This window comes from Phyllobates terribilis, unplaced genomic scaffold (assembly GCF_046119375.1).
Source record: "Phyllobates terribilis strain yellow unplaced genomic scaffold, ASM4611937v1 Scaffold_5__5_contigs__length_657084704, whole genome shotgun sequence".
Taxonomy (NCBI): domain Eukaryota; kingdom Metazoa; phylum Chordata; class Amphibia; order Anura; family Dendrobatidae; genus Phyllobates; species Phyllobates terribilis.
In genome coordinates, this window is record NW_027362765.1 from 582,277,590 (window position 1) to 582,291,833 (window position 14,244).

The 14,244-nt window shown below is 39.6% G+C and overlaps 1 protein-coding gene across 2 annotated transcripts in view; it reads right to left on the reverse strand.

The window, feature by feature from the left end:
• Positions 1–14,244, reverse strand: part of NRG3 (neuregulin 3) — a 1,270,498-nt gene that overhangs the window by 68,852 nt on the left and 1,187,402 nt on the right. For both annotated transcript variants that reach the window (XM_073685971.1, XM_073685970.1), the window contains exon 8: positions 4,277–4,447. In XM_073685971.1, the coding sequence (XP_073542072.1) occupies positions 4,277–4,447 (171 nt within the window). The remainder of the gene's footprint in view (positions 1–4,276; positions 4,448–14,244) is intronic.

Consider the following 14,244-nt stretch of genomic DNA (forward strand, 5'->3'; position numbering starts at 1 on the left):
TTTTAATACTAAATGACAAGTACAGTAACCAACACTATCACTGTACTTCATATATATGTGACTGACATGTTTCTATCTATCTAATCTATGTGTGAAGCTCTATTCTGTCTGTTATAAATTGTCGGGTACCGCTGCTGAATTGCCGGCCGGCTTTTTTAAAGAGACGGTGCATGAAAACACTAATATTTTTTTTAATAAATCCTTTACACTAAATGACAAGTGCAGTAACCAACACTGTCACTGTGCTTCTTATATGTGTGACTGACATGTTTCTATCTACCTAATCTATGTGTGATTCTCTATTCTTTCTGTTATAAATTGTGGGGTACAGATGCTGAATTGCCGGCAGGCTTTTTTAAAGAGACGGTGCACGAAAACACTATTATATTTTTTAATAAATCCTTTACACTAAATGACAAGTACAGTAAGCAACACTGTCACTGTACTTCGTATATATGTGGCTGACATGTTTCTATCTATCTAATCTATGTGTGATTCTCTATTCCTTCTATTCTAAATTGTCGGGTACAGATGCTGAATTGCCAGCCGGCTTTTTTAAAGAGACGGTGCATGAAAACACTATTATTTTTTTTGATAAATCCTTTACACTAAATGACAAGTACAGTAAGCAATACTGTCACTGTGCTTCTTATATGTGTGACTGACATTTTTCTATCTATCTAATCTATGTGTGAAGCTCTATTCTTTCGGTTCTAAATTGTCGGGTACCGGTGTATGCCGCTGCTGAATTGCCAGCTTTTCATGTTTCACTGTGAGCACTGTTCCCATCGATTTGGGCAATCACTGTAATGCCACAACCACCATGGCTGTGGCATTACAGTGAGTGGCAGACAATCCCTGCATGATTGGTGCTCTAAATAGCGCCAGACATGCAGGACACGCTTTTGGTGCACGAACAGTTATCGAACATAACCTCGAACAGCCGAATTTTTTGCAAATCGTTCGGGTTCGTCGAACAACTCGAACACCACCCAAAACAGCTCGAATTTGAGATTGGCGAACAGTTCTAGTCGAACACCGCTCATCTCTAGTCAGTATAGATGGACTAATAGAGAAAGTCCGACACACTGCTAGAAGGCCAAATATTTTTTCAGAGCTAGATGCAGAAAAAAATTTGATTCAGTTTGCAACCTGATGGAGGTCAGTATAGATGGACTAATAGAATGATGCTATGCCCAAAAGATTTTACTTCACTAGGTGCAGTAAAAAAATTGATATTCTATACACAGGTGGTATATCTTGCAACACAGATAGGCTACTCCACTGACTAACACACTCTGCAATATGCCAAAAAGGATTAGCTTTGCTAGATTCAGCCAAATGCTGTGAAAAAAACTTGCACAGCACTGGCACAGACCTGCCTGGCAAAAACTGATAGGAACTGATGTAACCTAGTCCTGAAAAGGACTCCAATTACAATTAGTCTTTACTCCCACAACTTATCTATTTAAGAGCACAGACCTGCCTGATAAAAGTCGTAGGAAATGCTGTAACCTAGTCCTTAAAAGGACTGCAATCATAACTATTCCCTACTCCCAAGCTATCTGTATATTTGTGCGAAAATTGGCTTGAAATTAACAAGGTATAGCGCACACAGCAAGAGCGTTGCCGTCTAACACGCAGCTGCAGCAGTGAGAAAATGGTGGCGACGGGGAAAATGGCTTGGTCTTATAGGGCAAGGACATGTGACATACACTGCCAATGACACATGCCCTTGCTTGTGTGAAAAAAAGCACTTCGCTCCGTGTGTGCGCTGCTGATAGGCTGACAGATTGCACCTCCCCACTGTAAATGCGGGAAAGAGAAAAAAAAATGGAGATCTTCATTGTTCCTGCAGAGATCCATCCCCTGCCCCTCCCCCCACCCCGCTGTACACTCAAACTGCGTATTAACATTAATTTTCATCATTACTGAGAAAAAATCCAGTTATGATTTTGGTGCACGAACAGTTATCGAACATAACCTCGAACAGCCGAATTTTTCTCAAATTGTTCGTGTTCGCCGAACGGCTCGAACACCGCCCAAAACAGCTCGAATTTGAGATTGGCGAACAGTTCGAGTAGAACAACGCTCATCTCTAATAGTTACACCATCGGTCGTGTCCCTGCCTTTGATGCTTTGATGCAGGCTCCGGCACTGAGCCCATATCTTTCACTGTATATGACAGCTGACTTCATCAACTGTCATGTGCCTCTAACAGCCGTGGGTGGATCCACAATCCACCTGCAGCTGTTAACAAGTTAAATGCTACTGTCAATCTTTAACAGTGGCATTTAATATACGCTGGCCGGAAGCGTGTCATAAGACCCGCTGATTAGTACCCCTGTTATGTGATCGTGGGACGCCGATGGGTTGTCATGACAGCTGGGAATCTGCAGAAGACCCCCGTGCCAGTCATTGTAAATCTCCTATTAAAAGCTTTAAAAAATATTTTAAAAAGTTCAAATCACTCTTTTTTGCCACATTCCAAGAAAAATAATAAAAAAATTAAAAAATGTACATATTTGTTAACACCATTCAGAAATGTCCGATCTATGAAAATATAAAATAAATAAATCCAATCGGTAAACGGCGTAACGAGTAAAAATTGTAATGTCAGAGACCCCCGCAACATTGCAATAAAATGGAATAATAGACAAAACATTGTATATACGCCAAAATTGTATCAATAAAAACGTCAGCTCAGCTGCAAAAAATAAGCTTTCACCCAGCCCCAGAGCACGAAAAAATGGAGATTCTAGGGGTCTCGGAAAATGGTGACATAAGCAATTTTTTTTGTTTTACAAATTTTAGATTTTTGTTTTTGACTGCTTAAATAAAAGAACGTATACATATTTGGTATCTAGAACTTGTAAATACCTGGAGAATTATATTTGCAGGTCATTTTTAGCATCAAGTGAACATGGTAAATAAAAAACTCAAACAACAATTATGGAATTGCAATTTTTCACACTTTCACTGCACTTGGAATTTTTTTTCTTGTTTTCCAAAACGCTGTATGGTACAATCAATGGTGTCATTCAAAAGTACAACTTGTCCGGCAAAAAGGAAGCCCTCATACAGCTATATTGATGGAAAAATAAAAATGTTATGACTCTTGGAAGAAGGGGAGGAAAAAAGCAAAAAAAGGAAAATTGAAAAGGGCTGAAGGGGTTAATGTTACAAATACAGTGGAGCTCCATGTGGTTATGGCCATATAACATTTGCTTGCTTCCCTCTCCCCTCTGCAAAAAGACTGATTCTTGCAATGAGCACTGAAGCTTTTATAACCACACTATCAAACAGGTTCCCTCTTCAAACTAACAGACTTTTTAATTCTTTTTTGGGTAATTTATTTTAGTTCTATTTTCTGTTTGCTTATTTTTTATCTATCAGCAAGGAGGAGAAGAAGAGCAGTCAAAGTCCTTCAAATATGAGGATTTTATGTTTGTTATCATCCTGACATTCATGTTATTTATATACTTATATTTTCCATGTAAAAATCTCGAAGATAGGTGCAGTAAAGAGGTAACAGCACAGCCACAGCGATATAGAGACAGTAAGGTACTTTAAGTATGTACAAAGTAGCAGTAATTAGATATGTAAAACAAATGCATTTCACATATTGTACAATGAAAAAAATGTTATAGGGATGTTTAAGAGCTTCCACAGTAGTATGTAACCACTGATTAAACACAAAGGTCTGCAATTCTAAGTTTTAATTTAATTTAGGATATTTCAATCATCATAAGCAATTTTAGCCCCCTAGGGGAAGCAATTTTCCTTTCCCACTGGAAGTAAAGCGTGCAAAGGGAAATTGCTTACCCCAGGGGTTTAAGAATCACAAATTTAATTTTAAACATGGTATAGAAATTCAATGCAAGCATTTTACTATCCTGGTATTTTCCGCAGATCCTTTAATTAAACAGTATATTACTGGAAATAAATAAGGTCAATATACAATATGTTGTACATGTATATAGTTGATGGTGTTCACGCAAACTGCAAACTGCAAAACCCCAAAAAACTGTTTCCAAACAATTCTGAAACAAAAGTCAAGAATAACGGAACTTTTATTTCTTGATAAAGTCAATACAAAATGAAAGGAGCTATCTCCTTTGACCATCAATGTTTAAAATATTTCTTTGATTTTAATGTTTCATGCTCTTGGAATATGAGAAAGTAGCAGCTCACAAGATTAAAGCAGATAAGTTTCTCCTTTTTAATCTTGAGATTCATATTGTATTGTCACGCTCCAGTGGTTTTCATCACCTACCCTTGGCAAGGTATTGTGTCCTGATCTATAAGTCCAGGCTCCTCCAGCTGCTGATATGCTGGTCCTGTAATTCCATTGAGGCGACCCCTGGGCAGTGGTGGAGTTCTCCGAAAGGCATTTCTTTGCAGCATCCTACTCCTTTGACTGGGGCTGCAACATGTAGAAAGGCTCCTGGAACAAATAAAATACATAGCATTATAGTATCTGTCATTTATTACCTGATTCACAGAAATAGCTTAAATATTAAAAACTATTAAAGGAACTCTGTCAGTAGATTTTTGCTACCTCATTTGAGAGCAGCATAATGTAGACAAAGAGAAGCTGAATCCAAAAATTTATCACTTAGGTTACTGGGTGTAGCGGATCTAACACAATCAGAGCTTTTAGATTTAGAATGAAGCAGAACTGAGAAAGTTGACCCCGCCCACACCAGGCTCTCAGTACAAAAAGTCCATAGACAGTGAGGTGCTTATCACAGGAGGGGATGTTGCCAGACTAGTCTGGCAATGTTAATCTCTTAGTAATAAATCCTTCAGAGTTAGTAAACATCAGCACCACACTTTGAGAAATGACACATCCCTGAATTCTATGTTTCAGGATCTATCTGTGCTGTGTTCAGATTAAATAGAAAAAAATCTGCTGACAGATTCCCTTTAAATTATAAACATAGGATCTTGTACATAGAAAAAAATCTGCTGACAGATTCTCTTTAAATTATATACATAGGATCTTGTCATGGTTGTAACCTGTCACCAGAAAAATGCTATTAACCTACAGATATAGGGTTAATCTGCAGGTTAATAGCGTTATTTTGCTTGCCAACATCTTAACTTAGCCAAACGATGCTGGAAGAAAATGAACATTATTCTCCCAGCAGCGTTCCCATTTCAGTCACGGGGCGGCACTGGTGCTGGTTCTGGCACCATTCTCACAGTAAACAGCAAAAGTCGGCACTCCATTGGACTTTGTGGTGCATGTGGAAAAATTGTAGATCTCGATAGTAAGTCCCAGCACTCACATGTAGATTAAAAGCCTGGGAAGGCTGAAACATTTTTTATGTGGACTTTTAATTAAAGGAAATTTAATTTACATGTGAGTGGCAGGACTTACTATGGAGATACCATCCTCAGAGTGGTAGCTGTAACCGTGCCCCCGACCATAACTAACAGCTGGCCGTAATGTCAGGGGCGTTGCCACTGCCGCATCTCTGTAATCTCAAAGTGGATTACAGAGATCAGCGCCTCCCCTGTGACTGAAACTATCCCCCTGGCCATGACTCACACTGAATCTGCACTGGGGCCAGCTTTCAGTCAGGACCAGGAGCGCGGTTTCAGTAACGGAGGTGGCGCCAGTGCTGGTTCAGTCAGTGGTCTGAGTATGCAGAGCAGAGGCTGTAACCACACCCCCGGCACTGACTGACAGCCGGCCCCAATGCAGAGCAAGTGTCAGTCAAGGCCGAGGATGCAGTTACAGAGTGGTGACACAACCAGCACTGGCTCCGCTCCCATGACTGAAACAGGAACGCTGCCGAGTAGAATGAAACACCAAATGTTTCATGTTCAATTGGACACACAAAATAGACACTGCAAAACAGAATAAAACTATTTTTTTCTTTTTATTTCACATTATCATTGTGGCGATATTAGTAATCAAAGTATTCAGCACCCAAATTGCTTTATTTTTTAAATTCAAATGGTTATTACAAGTGACGTTAAACTGGGGGGGAGGGGCGACGTGTACTTCTTCCTCTTACTGATGCTGACAAGTCATAAAGATGCAGCCACACACTGAAAGAAGAACTTGCATCCACAATATCCTAAAACCGGCTCAGTGTGAGGCATAATGAGATAGACTGAGCTCCTCACTGCAGAGTGATGACATGGGCTAGTACACAGCAGATTTGAGTGTGATTTATTGACAGCTTTCAGCTCCAGTCAGTGTGGGCATGGGACAATGCTGCAGAAGTTAAAGAGAACCTGTCGGGTCCCACATGCCCTCCAACCAAGCAGCATTCACTTATGTAGGACTAAATTCCCTGCCTAACCAGTCCTGTATGACGTTATTCAGCAAAAACGAGGTTTAAAAAAAGCATTTCTAAGGTCCCCGTTTGCTATGCTAATAATTGACTTGTCAATGGGGCATTAGTTTCCCCAGAATAGTCATCCATCTTTCCATGTTATCAAACCCCTGTGGGCGTAATAATATAATTTACAGGAGCCGACGTCATTTGCTGCTCCTGCAAATATCGTGCATGCGCGGTGCTCATTTTGGCAGCATCATTGCATCCCTGTTGTCAGATGCACGCTTCCCGGCTTCTGAGGCGTAGTGCACATGACCGAAGTGTATAAGACGGCTCATGTCCAGGGAGGAGCCAAAGAACAGCCGGACTCAGCAGGAACAAGACTCAGCTGGCACAATGACTTGAGTGAAAAAGAAGCGCACATGCACGAGATTTGCAGGATCTGGCTATGATGCCGGCTCCTGCAAATTATGTTATCACACCCATAGGGACATGATAGCATGGAAAGAGGGCTGACTAGTCAAGGAAACTAATGCCTCACCGACTAGTCAAAGCCCTATTTAGCATAGCAAATGGGGACATTATAAATGTTTTTTTTAAACCTCTTTTTCTATGAATAACATTATGTAGGGCTGGTTAGGCAGGGAATTTAGTCCTACATAGGTGAAGGCTGCTGGGTTGGAGAGCATGGGGAATCTGACAGGTTCCCTTTATGTATCATTACAACCGCTTCTAGTAGCTCTCCTCTCAAATTCAAATTCAAATGAGCATTATTGGCAGGACCAAATACACATTAGCATTAACAAAGCAAGTATAGTGCTGCCAGCACTGCTGTACTTCCCCTCCCCCATACAGACTGATGTAGATGAAATATGAAAGGTGCTAATTATTCGCAAGTCTGTTGTATTTCAGCACATTGAAGTACTCTATGCTTAGGAGAGCAGACTGTCTCCTTAAACCTCAGAAAATCCTGGTCTAAGCTATGATGGTGGCATGTTTCTTCACCCGATGTGGATTTTTGCTTATGATTGGCAGAGCAGTTAAAACTATGAGAGGTGAGCTTCTAAATGTGAAATGAGACTCAATTCTAAAGCACTCTCCCAATATTAATTGCCAGTGATGAGAGCTGTAAGCTGTCAGGTAATCACACTCAGGTCTGCTGCGCTTCAGCACATGTCATCACATTGCAGTGAGGAGAGCAGACATTTTGTCAATGCATGTCTCTCACGGAGCCTATTTGGCTGCACACATAGTGGTAAACTGTAAGTAAATAGTATTTTAAACATATCTGGCTGGCTTGCTGGAATATCGGAGAAAATGAAGATACAGTGGGTACGGAAAGTATTTAGACCCCTTTAAATTTTTCACTCTTTGTTTCATTGCAGCCATGTTGTAAATTCTAAAAAGTTAATTTTTTTCTCATTAGAGTACACTCTGCACCCCATCTTGACTGAAAAAAACAGAAATGTAGAAATTTTTGCAAATTTATTAAAAAAGAAAAACTGAAATATCACATGGTCATAAGTCAAGACACTTTGCTCAGTATTGAGTAGAACCACCCTTTTGAGCTAGTACAGCCATGAGTCTTCTTGGGAATGATGCAACAAGTTTTTCGCACCTGGATTTGGGGATCCTCTGCCATTCTTCCTTGCAGGTCCTCTCCAGTTCCGTCAGGTTGGATGGTGAACGTTGGTGGACAGCCATTTTCAGGTCTCTCCAGAGATGCTTAAGTGGGTTTAGGTCAATTCTCTGTCTGGGCCAGTCAAGAATGGTCACACAGTTGTTCTGAAGCCACTCCTTTGTTATTTTAGCTGTGTGCTTAGGGTCATTGTCTTGTTGGAAGGTGAACCTTCAGCCAAGTCTGAGGTCCAGAGCACTCTGAAAGAGGTTTTCATACAGGATATCTCTGTACTTGGCCGCATTCATATTTCCTTCAATTGCAACCAGTCGTCCTGTCCCTGCAGCTGAAAACCATCCCCATAGCATGATGCTGCCATCACCATGTTTCACTGTTGGGATTGTATTGGGCAGGTGATGAGCAGTGCCTGGTTTTCTCCACACATACCGCTTAGAATTAACCCCAAAAGTTCTATCTTTGTCTCATCAGACCAGATAATCTTATTTCTCATAGTCTGGGAGTCCTTCATGTGTTTTTGAGCAAACTTTATGTGGGCTTTGATATGTCTGGCACTGAGGTGAGGCTTCCGTCGGGCCATTCTGCCATAAAGGCCCGACTGGTGGAGGGCTGCAGTGATAGTTGACTTTGTGGAACTTTCACTTGTCTCCCTACTGCATCTCTGGAGCTCAGCCACAATGATTTTGGGGTTCTTCTTTACCTCTATCACCAAAGCTCTTCTCCCACGATTGCTCAGTTTGGCTGGATGGCCAGGTCTAGGAAGACGTCTGGTGGTCCCAAACTTCTTCCATTTAAGGATTATGGAGGCCACTGTGCTCTTAGGAACCTTGAGTAATGCAGAAATTCTTTTGTAACCTTGGTCAGATCTGTGCCTTGCCACAATTGTGTCTCTGAGCTCCTTGGGCAGTTCCTTTGAGCTCATGATTCTCATTTGGTCTGACATGCACTGTGAGCTGTGAGGTCTTATATAGACAGGTTCGTGCTTTTCCAAATCAAGTCCTATAAGTTTAATTAAACACAGCTGGACTCCAATGAAGGAGTAGAACCATCTAAAGGAAGATCACAAGAAAATGGACAGCATGTGACTTAAATATGAGTGTTTAAGCAAAGGGTCTGAATACTTATGATCATGTGATATTTCAGTTTTCTTTTTTTAAATAAATTTGCAAAAATTTCTACATTTCTGCTATTTTTCAATCAAGTTGGGGTGCAGAGTGTACTTTAATGAGAAAAAAAATGAACTTTTTGCAATTTACCAAATGGTTGCAATGAAACAAAGAGTGAAAAATTTAAAGGGGTCTTTCCATGCCCACTGTATTTTCTCCCTTCAGCTACTTGCTTCTAGTCATCAGGGTCGCTTGGGGACTGTGAACAGTCATCATTCATTACACAATGAATGCATTGCAGTCCTGCCCTGCTATGTGCTGAGCAGCATGTGAGTAAATGAACAGGGAGATTACTGTTCTCACTATATAGTGGACAGGGATGTATGCTGCCTTCCAAGCCACAAAAGTTTTGCAACTTTTTTCCCTTTTGCGCTAGCCCAGACACTTATTAAAAAAGTGGGAAGGGCAAAGCAAAAGGTTGCTATAACCATTAACCAGTCTTAATAAACTTTCCAAATTGTATTGAGAATTTTAAGAATGGATAATTTTCATCCTGGGTATTTGAGAAGTTATCTCATACCCTTACTATTTAGCCGATTATAGAACATTAAAAAAAAACTGTCAGATACGATTACGATATTTACTTGCAGATATATATGGTAATCTTTAAAGTAAATAGCATTATAAAGGTGTCCAGGAGTTGTAGTAAAGGATGTTACATGGCAGAAAGTGAACTTTATTCCTTCTGGGAGCCACCAGCTTTCAGTCATACAGGCGTGTGAACTCAGCTATAGTCAGACTGACAGCCAGCTCTACAGAGTATCAGTAGCATTTCCTTTAGCAACCTAATGTGTTTCTTATAACCATGTACTAACTGATATGAAATGTGCAGATCTTAAATTGGCTGCTGGGAAAACTGGCATCTCAAATAAGATGGCATGATGAAACGTAATGACAGACTTCTATGCTATGAGACTCATTTTTATACAGCTCTCTCCATGGCAGATTTTTCTTACATATAAGAGCACATCAATGTAATTAAAGGAAATCTGTCAACAGGTTTTTGCTATGTAATTTGAGAGCACCAAGAAGTAGGCACTGAGACACTGATTTCAGTGATCACTAACTAGTCTGTGTACTGTAGTTTCAATACTATCAGTATTTTATCAGCAGGAGATTATCACTGCCGGACTTGCTGCCCATGTGACTCCTCGGCCAACCACAACCCCGTCCTCAGCACTGCTGGCATGGTATAAAGAAAACTGCTGATCATTGGTGTGGGGATGGGGTCAGCTTTCCCTGCACTGCTACATTTATGGTAGAGAAAACTCTGATTGTATTGCAACTGCTGCACCCAGTAAAATAAGTGATACATCGCTGCAATCAAGGTCTCTTGCCCTACATTATGCTGCAATCAGAGGAGGTAGCAAAAACCTGTTGACAGATTACATTTAAAGGTTGTTGTCCTGCTTTCTGGTTCTTTTCTATAAAATAGTGTAGATATTCACTAAGTATGAGTGGCTATGTGCATGAGCACTAAGAACAAATAATGCCCATTGTTATGGTTAATATAAGCACAGGATAAAATACCCTATAAGCATCAATGTAAAGAATACAAGATTCATACAGTATATTGAAGCAGTCTCAGAAAATAACATATGAAAGGTTCCACTAATGATCCCCTGACAACAATTATTCCATCTCATGGAGGCTCAGAGTTATGTTGAGGATATTTGCTATGTGATGAATAGAGAGGTTACAAGATGAAAGTCTTCTGCTTGACATGTGTAATTGCAAACATGTTTTTCTCAGTACAATGACTACAATTTGTTTCTCTGTTAACTTTGTTGTATGACATCAAAGGACACATAATACACTATATAAGAAAACATAACTCAAATTATTGTATTTTTCCCTATATTTTCTACAGTTCAAAATGTTGCAGTTCACGTTGCACAAAAAATGTAAGGGAACATATTTTGAAGACTAAACAGAACTGAGAATTCTTGACATTCATTTATAACATGTTCAACGTAATACTTTTAGATATACTGAAAATGTTGAAATACTAGCTTTCTGATCAAGGTTTTTTCTTTTTAGAATTATTTTTTATAATTTTCCAGCACTGGGTACTGTGAATTATATGTGATTATCCATCCACCTATGCTTACTTTCACTTGTGGTTCATGTACTAATCACAATCTTTCCATAACTTTATTGTAAAGCAGGTAACCTACAGTGTGTATAATCTAGACAATCAATCTACCATAGCCTAAACAAGTGGGCCAAGAAATGTGGGAAAAAAGTTATTTAAAAATTAAAAGAGTTAATAATTTATTTTTAGCAATTAATTAAATACAAAGTGAATAAACTAAGACAAATTTAAATCAAATCAATATTTGCTGTGAACAACCTTCACCTTCAAACCAACAATTCTTATAGGTACACTTGCACACAGATTTTTAGAAACTTGACAGGGAGGTTGTTCCAAAAATCTTGGAGAACTAACCACAAATCTGTTGAGATTAGGGCTCTGGCGAAGCCATATTATCAGTTCTAGGACTCCTTGCTCTTCTTTATGCTTTACATAGTTCTTAATGACATAGTTTTTTTGGTCATTGTCCTGCTGCAGAATAAATTTAGAGCTATTCAGATGCCTTCCTAATGGTATTGAATGATGGATAAATATCAGCCTATGTTTCTCAACATTGAGGACACTTTGAGGACCATAGATGCAATGGTCGGCGGGGGCACTTACTCCAGCAGATGAAAGACACATGCTTACTTCTCTTCGAAATTAGAGAAGTACAGAAATGCCAACAATTCAGAACTGGCAGCAACCAGTAGGACACAGAAATACCCATCAAATGTTTGGAGATTTCTGACCAGAAATTTTCTTCATAGAAGAATTCCAACTAAAAACTATAACTTTGACATGGAAACAAGTCTAAATAACTATGCAAAAAATATTAAAAATGGCAGCAGATGATTTATACTAATGAGTCTAACCTAGAAATATTTGGCTGTAACAAAAGGTAGTTTGTTCATTGAAGGTCGGGGGATGGCATAATAATGAGTGTCTGTCTATAGGCAGCATTGAAGCATGGTGGAAATTATTAACAAGTTTGTGGCTCTATTTCTTAAAATGGAGTGTGGTATTTGGTCAAGATTCATAGTGTCCTCAACTTTGGGAAATACAGGCAGATGCTCAATATCATCAGGGAGTGATGTGAATGGCTCCAAATTTATTCTGTAGGTCAATGACCACAAACATATAGCTAATATCATTAAAAAATATCTTCAGTGCAAAGAAGGACAAGGAGTCTTGCAAGTAATGATATAGCCCAAATAGAGCCCTGATCTTAGCATTAGCAAGTCTGTCAGGGACTGCGGAAGGATTTATGCAAGACTATATCTACAGAAAATCTGTGGGTTAGCTCTCCAAGAGGATTGAAACAGCCACTCGGTTGAGTTCTGCCAAAAGCTGCAAGTGTACCTAGAGAATTATATGCCATTTTGAATGCAAAGGGTGATTGGTCACACCAAATGTTGATCTGACTTAGATTTCCCTTTTGCTCATTCACTTTGCATTTTGTTAATTGATAAAAATATAGCGTAAACACTTCTACATAAGAAAGCATTCTTAGTTAGCATTATTTTATATATCTACATAAAACTTTTGCACACTAATTTATTTGAAGTAAAATGTTGAAGTATTAAAGACAACTATAAAAGTGACACTGTACAATACATAACAGAGATAATCAAGTTATCTGAAATTCACATTCATCAGGTTCGGCGAATTGAAAAAAAAAATCATGGTAAACAATTTTGTCGCCAATTATAGGTAATCTACTTGTCATTGAAAAGATTTGTATAGCACTAATGTCTCCTAGAACTGCATCCAACCCTTTTCAAAGTGTTTAATGCAAACACGGCCTTAGTAACGTCAAAGTGACCTCACCATGAAAGAGGTGGTAGCCCAATAACAACCAACATACCATTTAATAATAGTACACTGACAGACTTTTCACTTTTTATCATTAAAAATTGTCCAAAAATGTTTCCTCTTAGTCATTTGTGATCAATCAGACTGTTCTGTGCAGGACAATGACTCAAACTGATGGTGTCCTTGATAGAGGTAACATAACCCTGCTGTGACAAAGAACATTTATGTGCCTTTTTTTCCTCCGTGCCCACTGTTTCCCCTCCAGTAAAATGCTTCCCAGAGTCAAAGAAGGCTAATTATGGCATTTCTTTGGCAGTACTACTGGCGGAATGACTGATGCCAGTGATGCTTGTGGTGCTTCTGCTGTTGATAGTGACTCTCAAACGCTTAGCTGTGTTTTTGTTTCTCTTACACAAGCCATTGCAACTTTTTCTTTTACTATACATTTTGAACAACACTAAAATTTACTTTTGTCAATCTTTTTAACCCCAATTAATTAACCTTTGCCAAAAATTACATACAGTTCAAATAAATACTAGGAAGGAACTTGGCTACATGTAAAAAAGATCAAAACATGACAGCAAGCTGCAGTATAAATTTGGCATGTCCACTTGTCAAATTTGACCAGTAAACCAGATGTGCAGAGACAGACATGAAAAGAAAATTAGCTAACGATAGAGAAAAAACAACTGCTGAATGGGTATTTGTCACGCCGGGTGTGGGTAAGACTTAGTGCAACACATAGGGAAAAGGGAAAGGGAGCCCAGACTCTAGGGAAAGGGGGAAGGGGAGACTTCCTAGCCTGGTCTAATGTCACCCTGTCTCAACTACCGTCCCTATATTGGCTCTTCACCAATCACCGCACGCGTGCCTCGCCCTGACTTTCCTTGGAATATGGCAAAGGCTATGGACAGGAGGAGATGAGCACTAATCGATCTTCACTAAACTCTATAGACAACAAGGGTAGACAAATAAGGGGGCATTGCTGAGCTTTTGACAACTCCAGACAAATGCGCACGCGGCCTCAAGCTCCAGAGAGGACGAAGTACTGCTCTTGTTAAAGCTTCACAAGTAGTAATGAATATCGCTGGCACATCCCACTCAGACACTCCAGGTATTTATACACCCAGACCATGGAGCTAATTAGCCAGAGGGAGGTAGCCGCTGGGTCCTAGAGACAGCCAGCCTCTAAGACGATGTCTGTAATGCCAAATGTAGAGATCTCCTGCAGGGCGACTATCTGTCACCTCTGACACA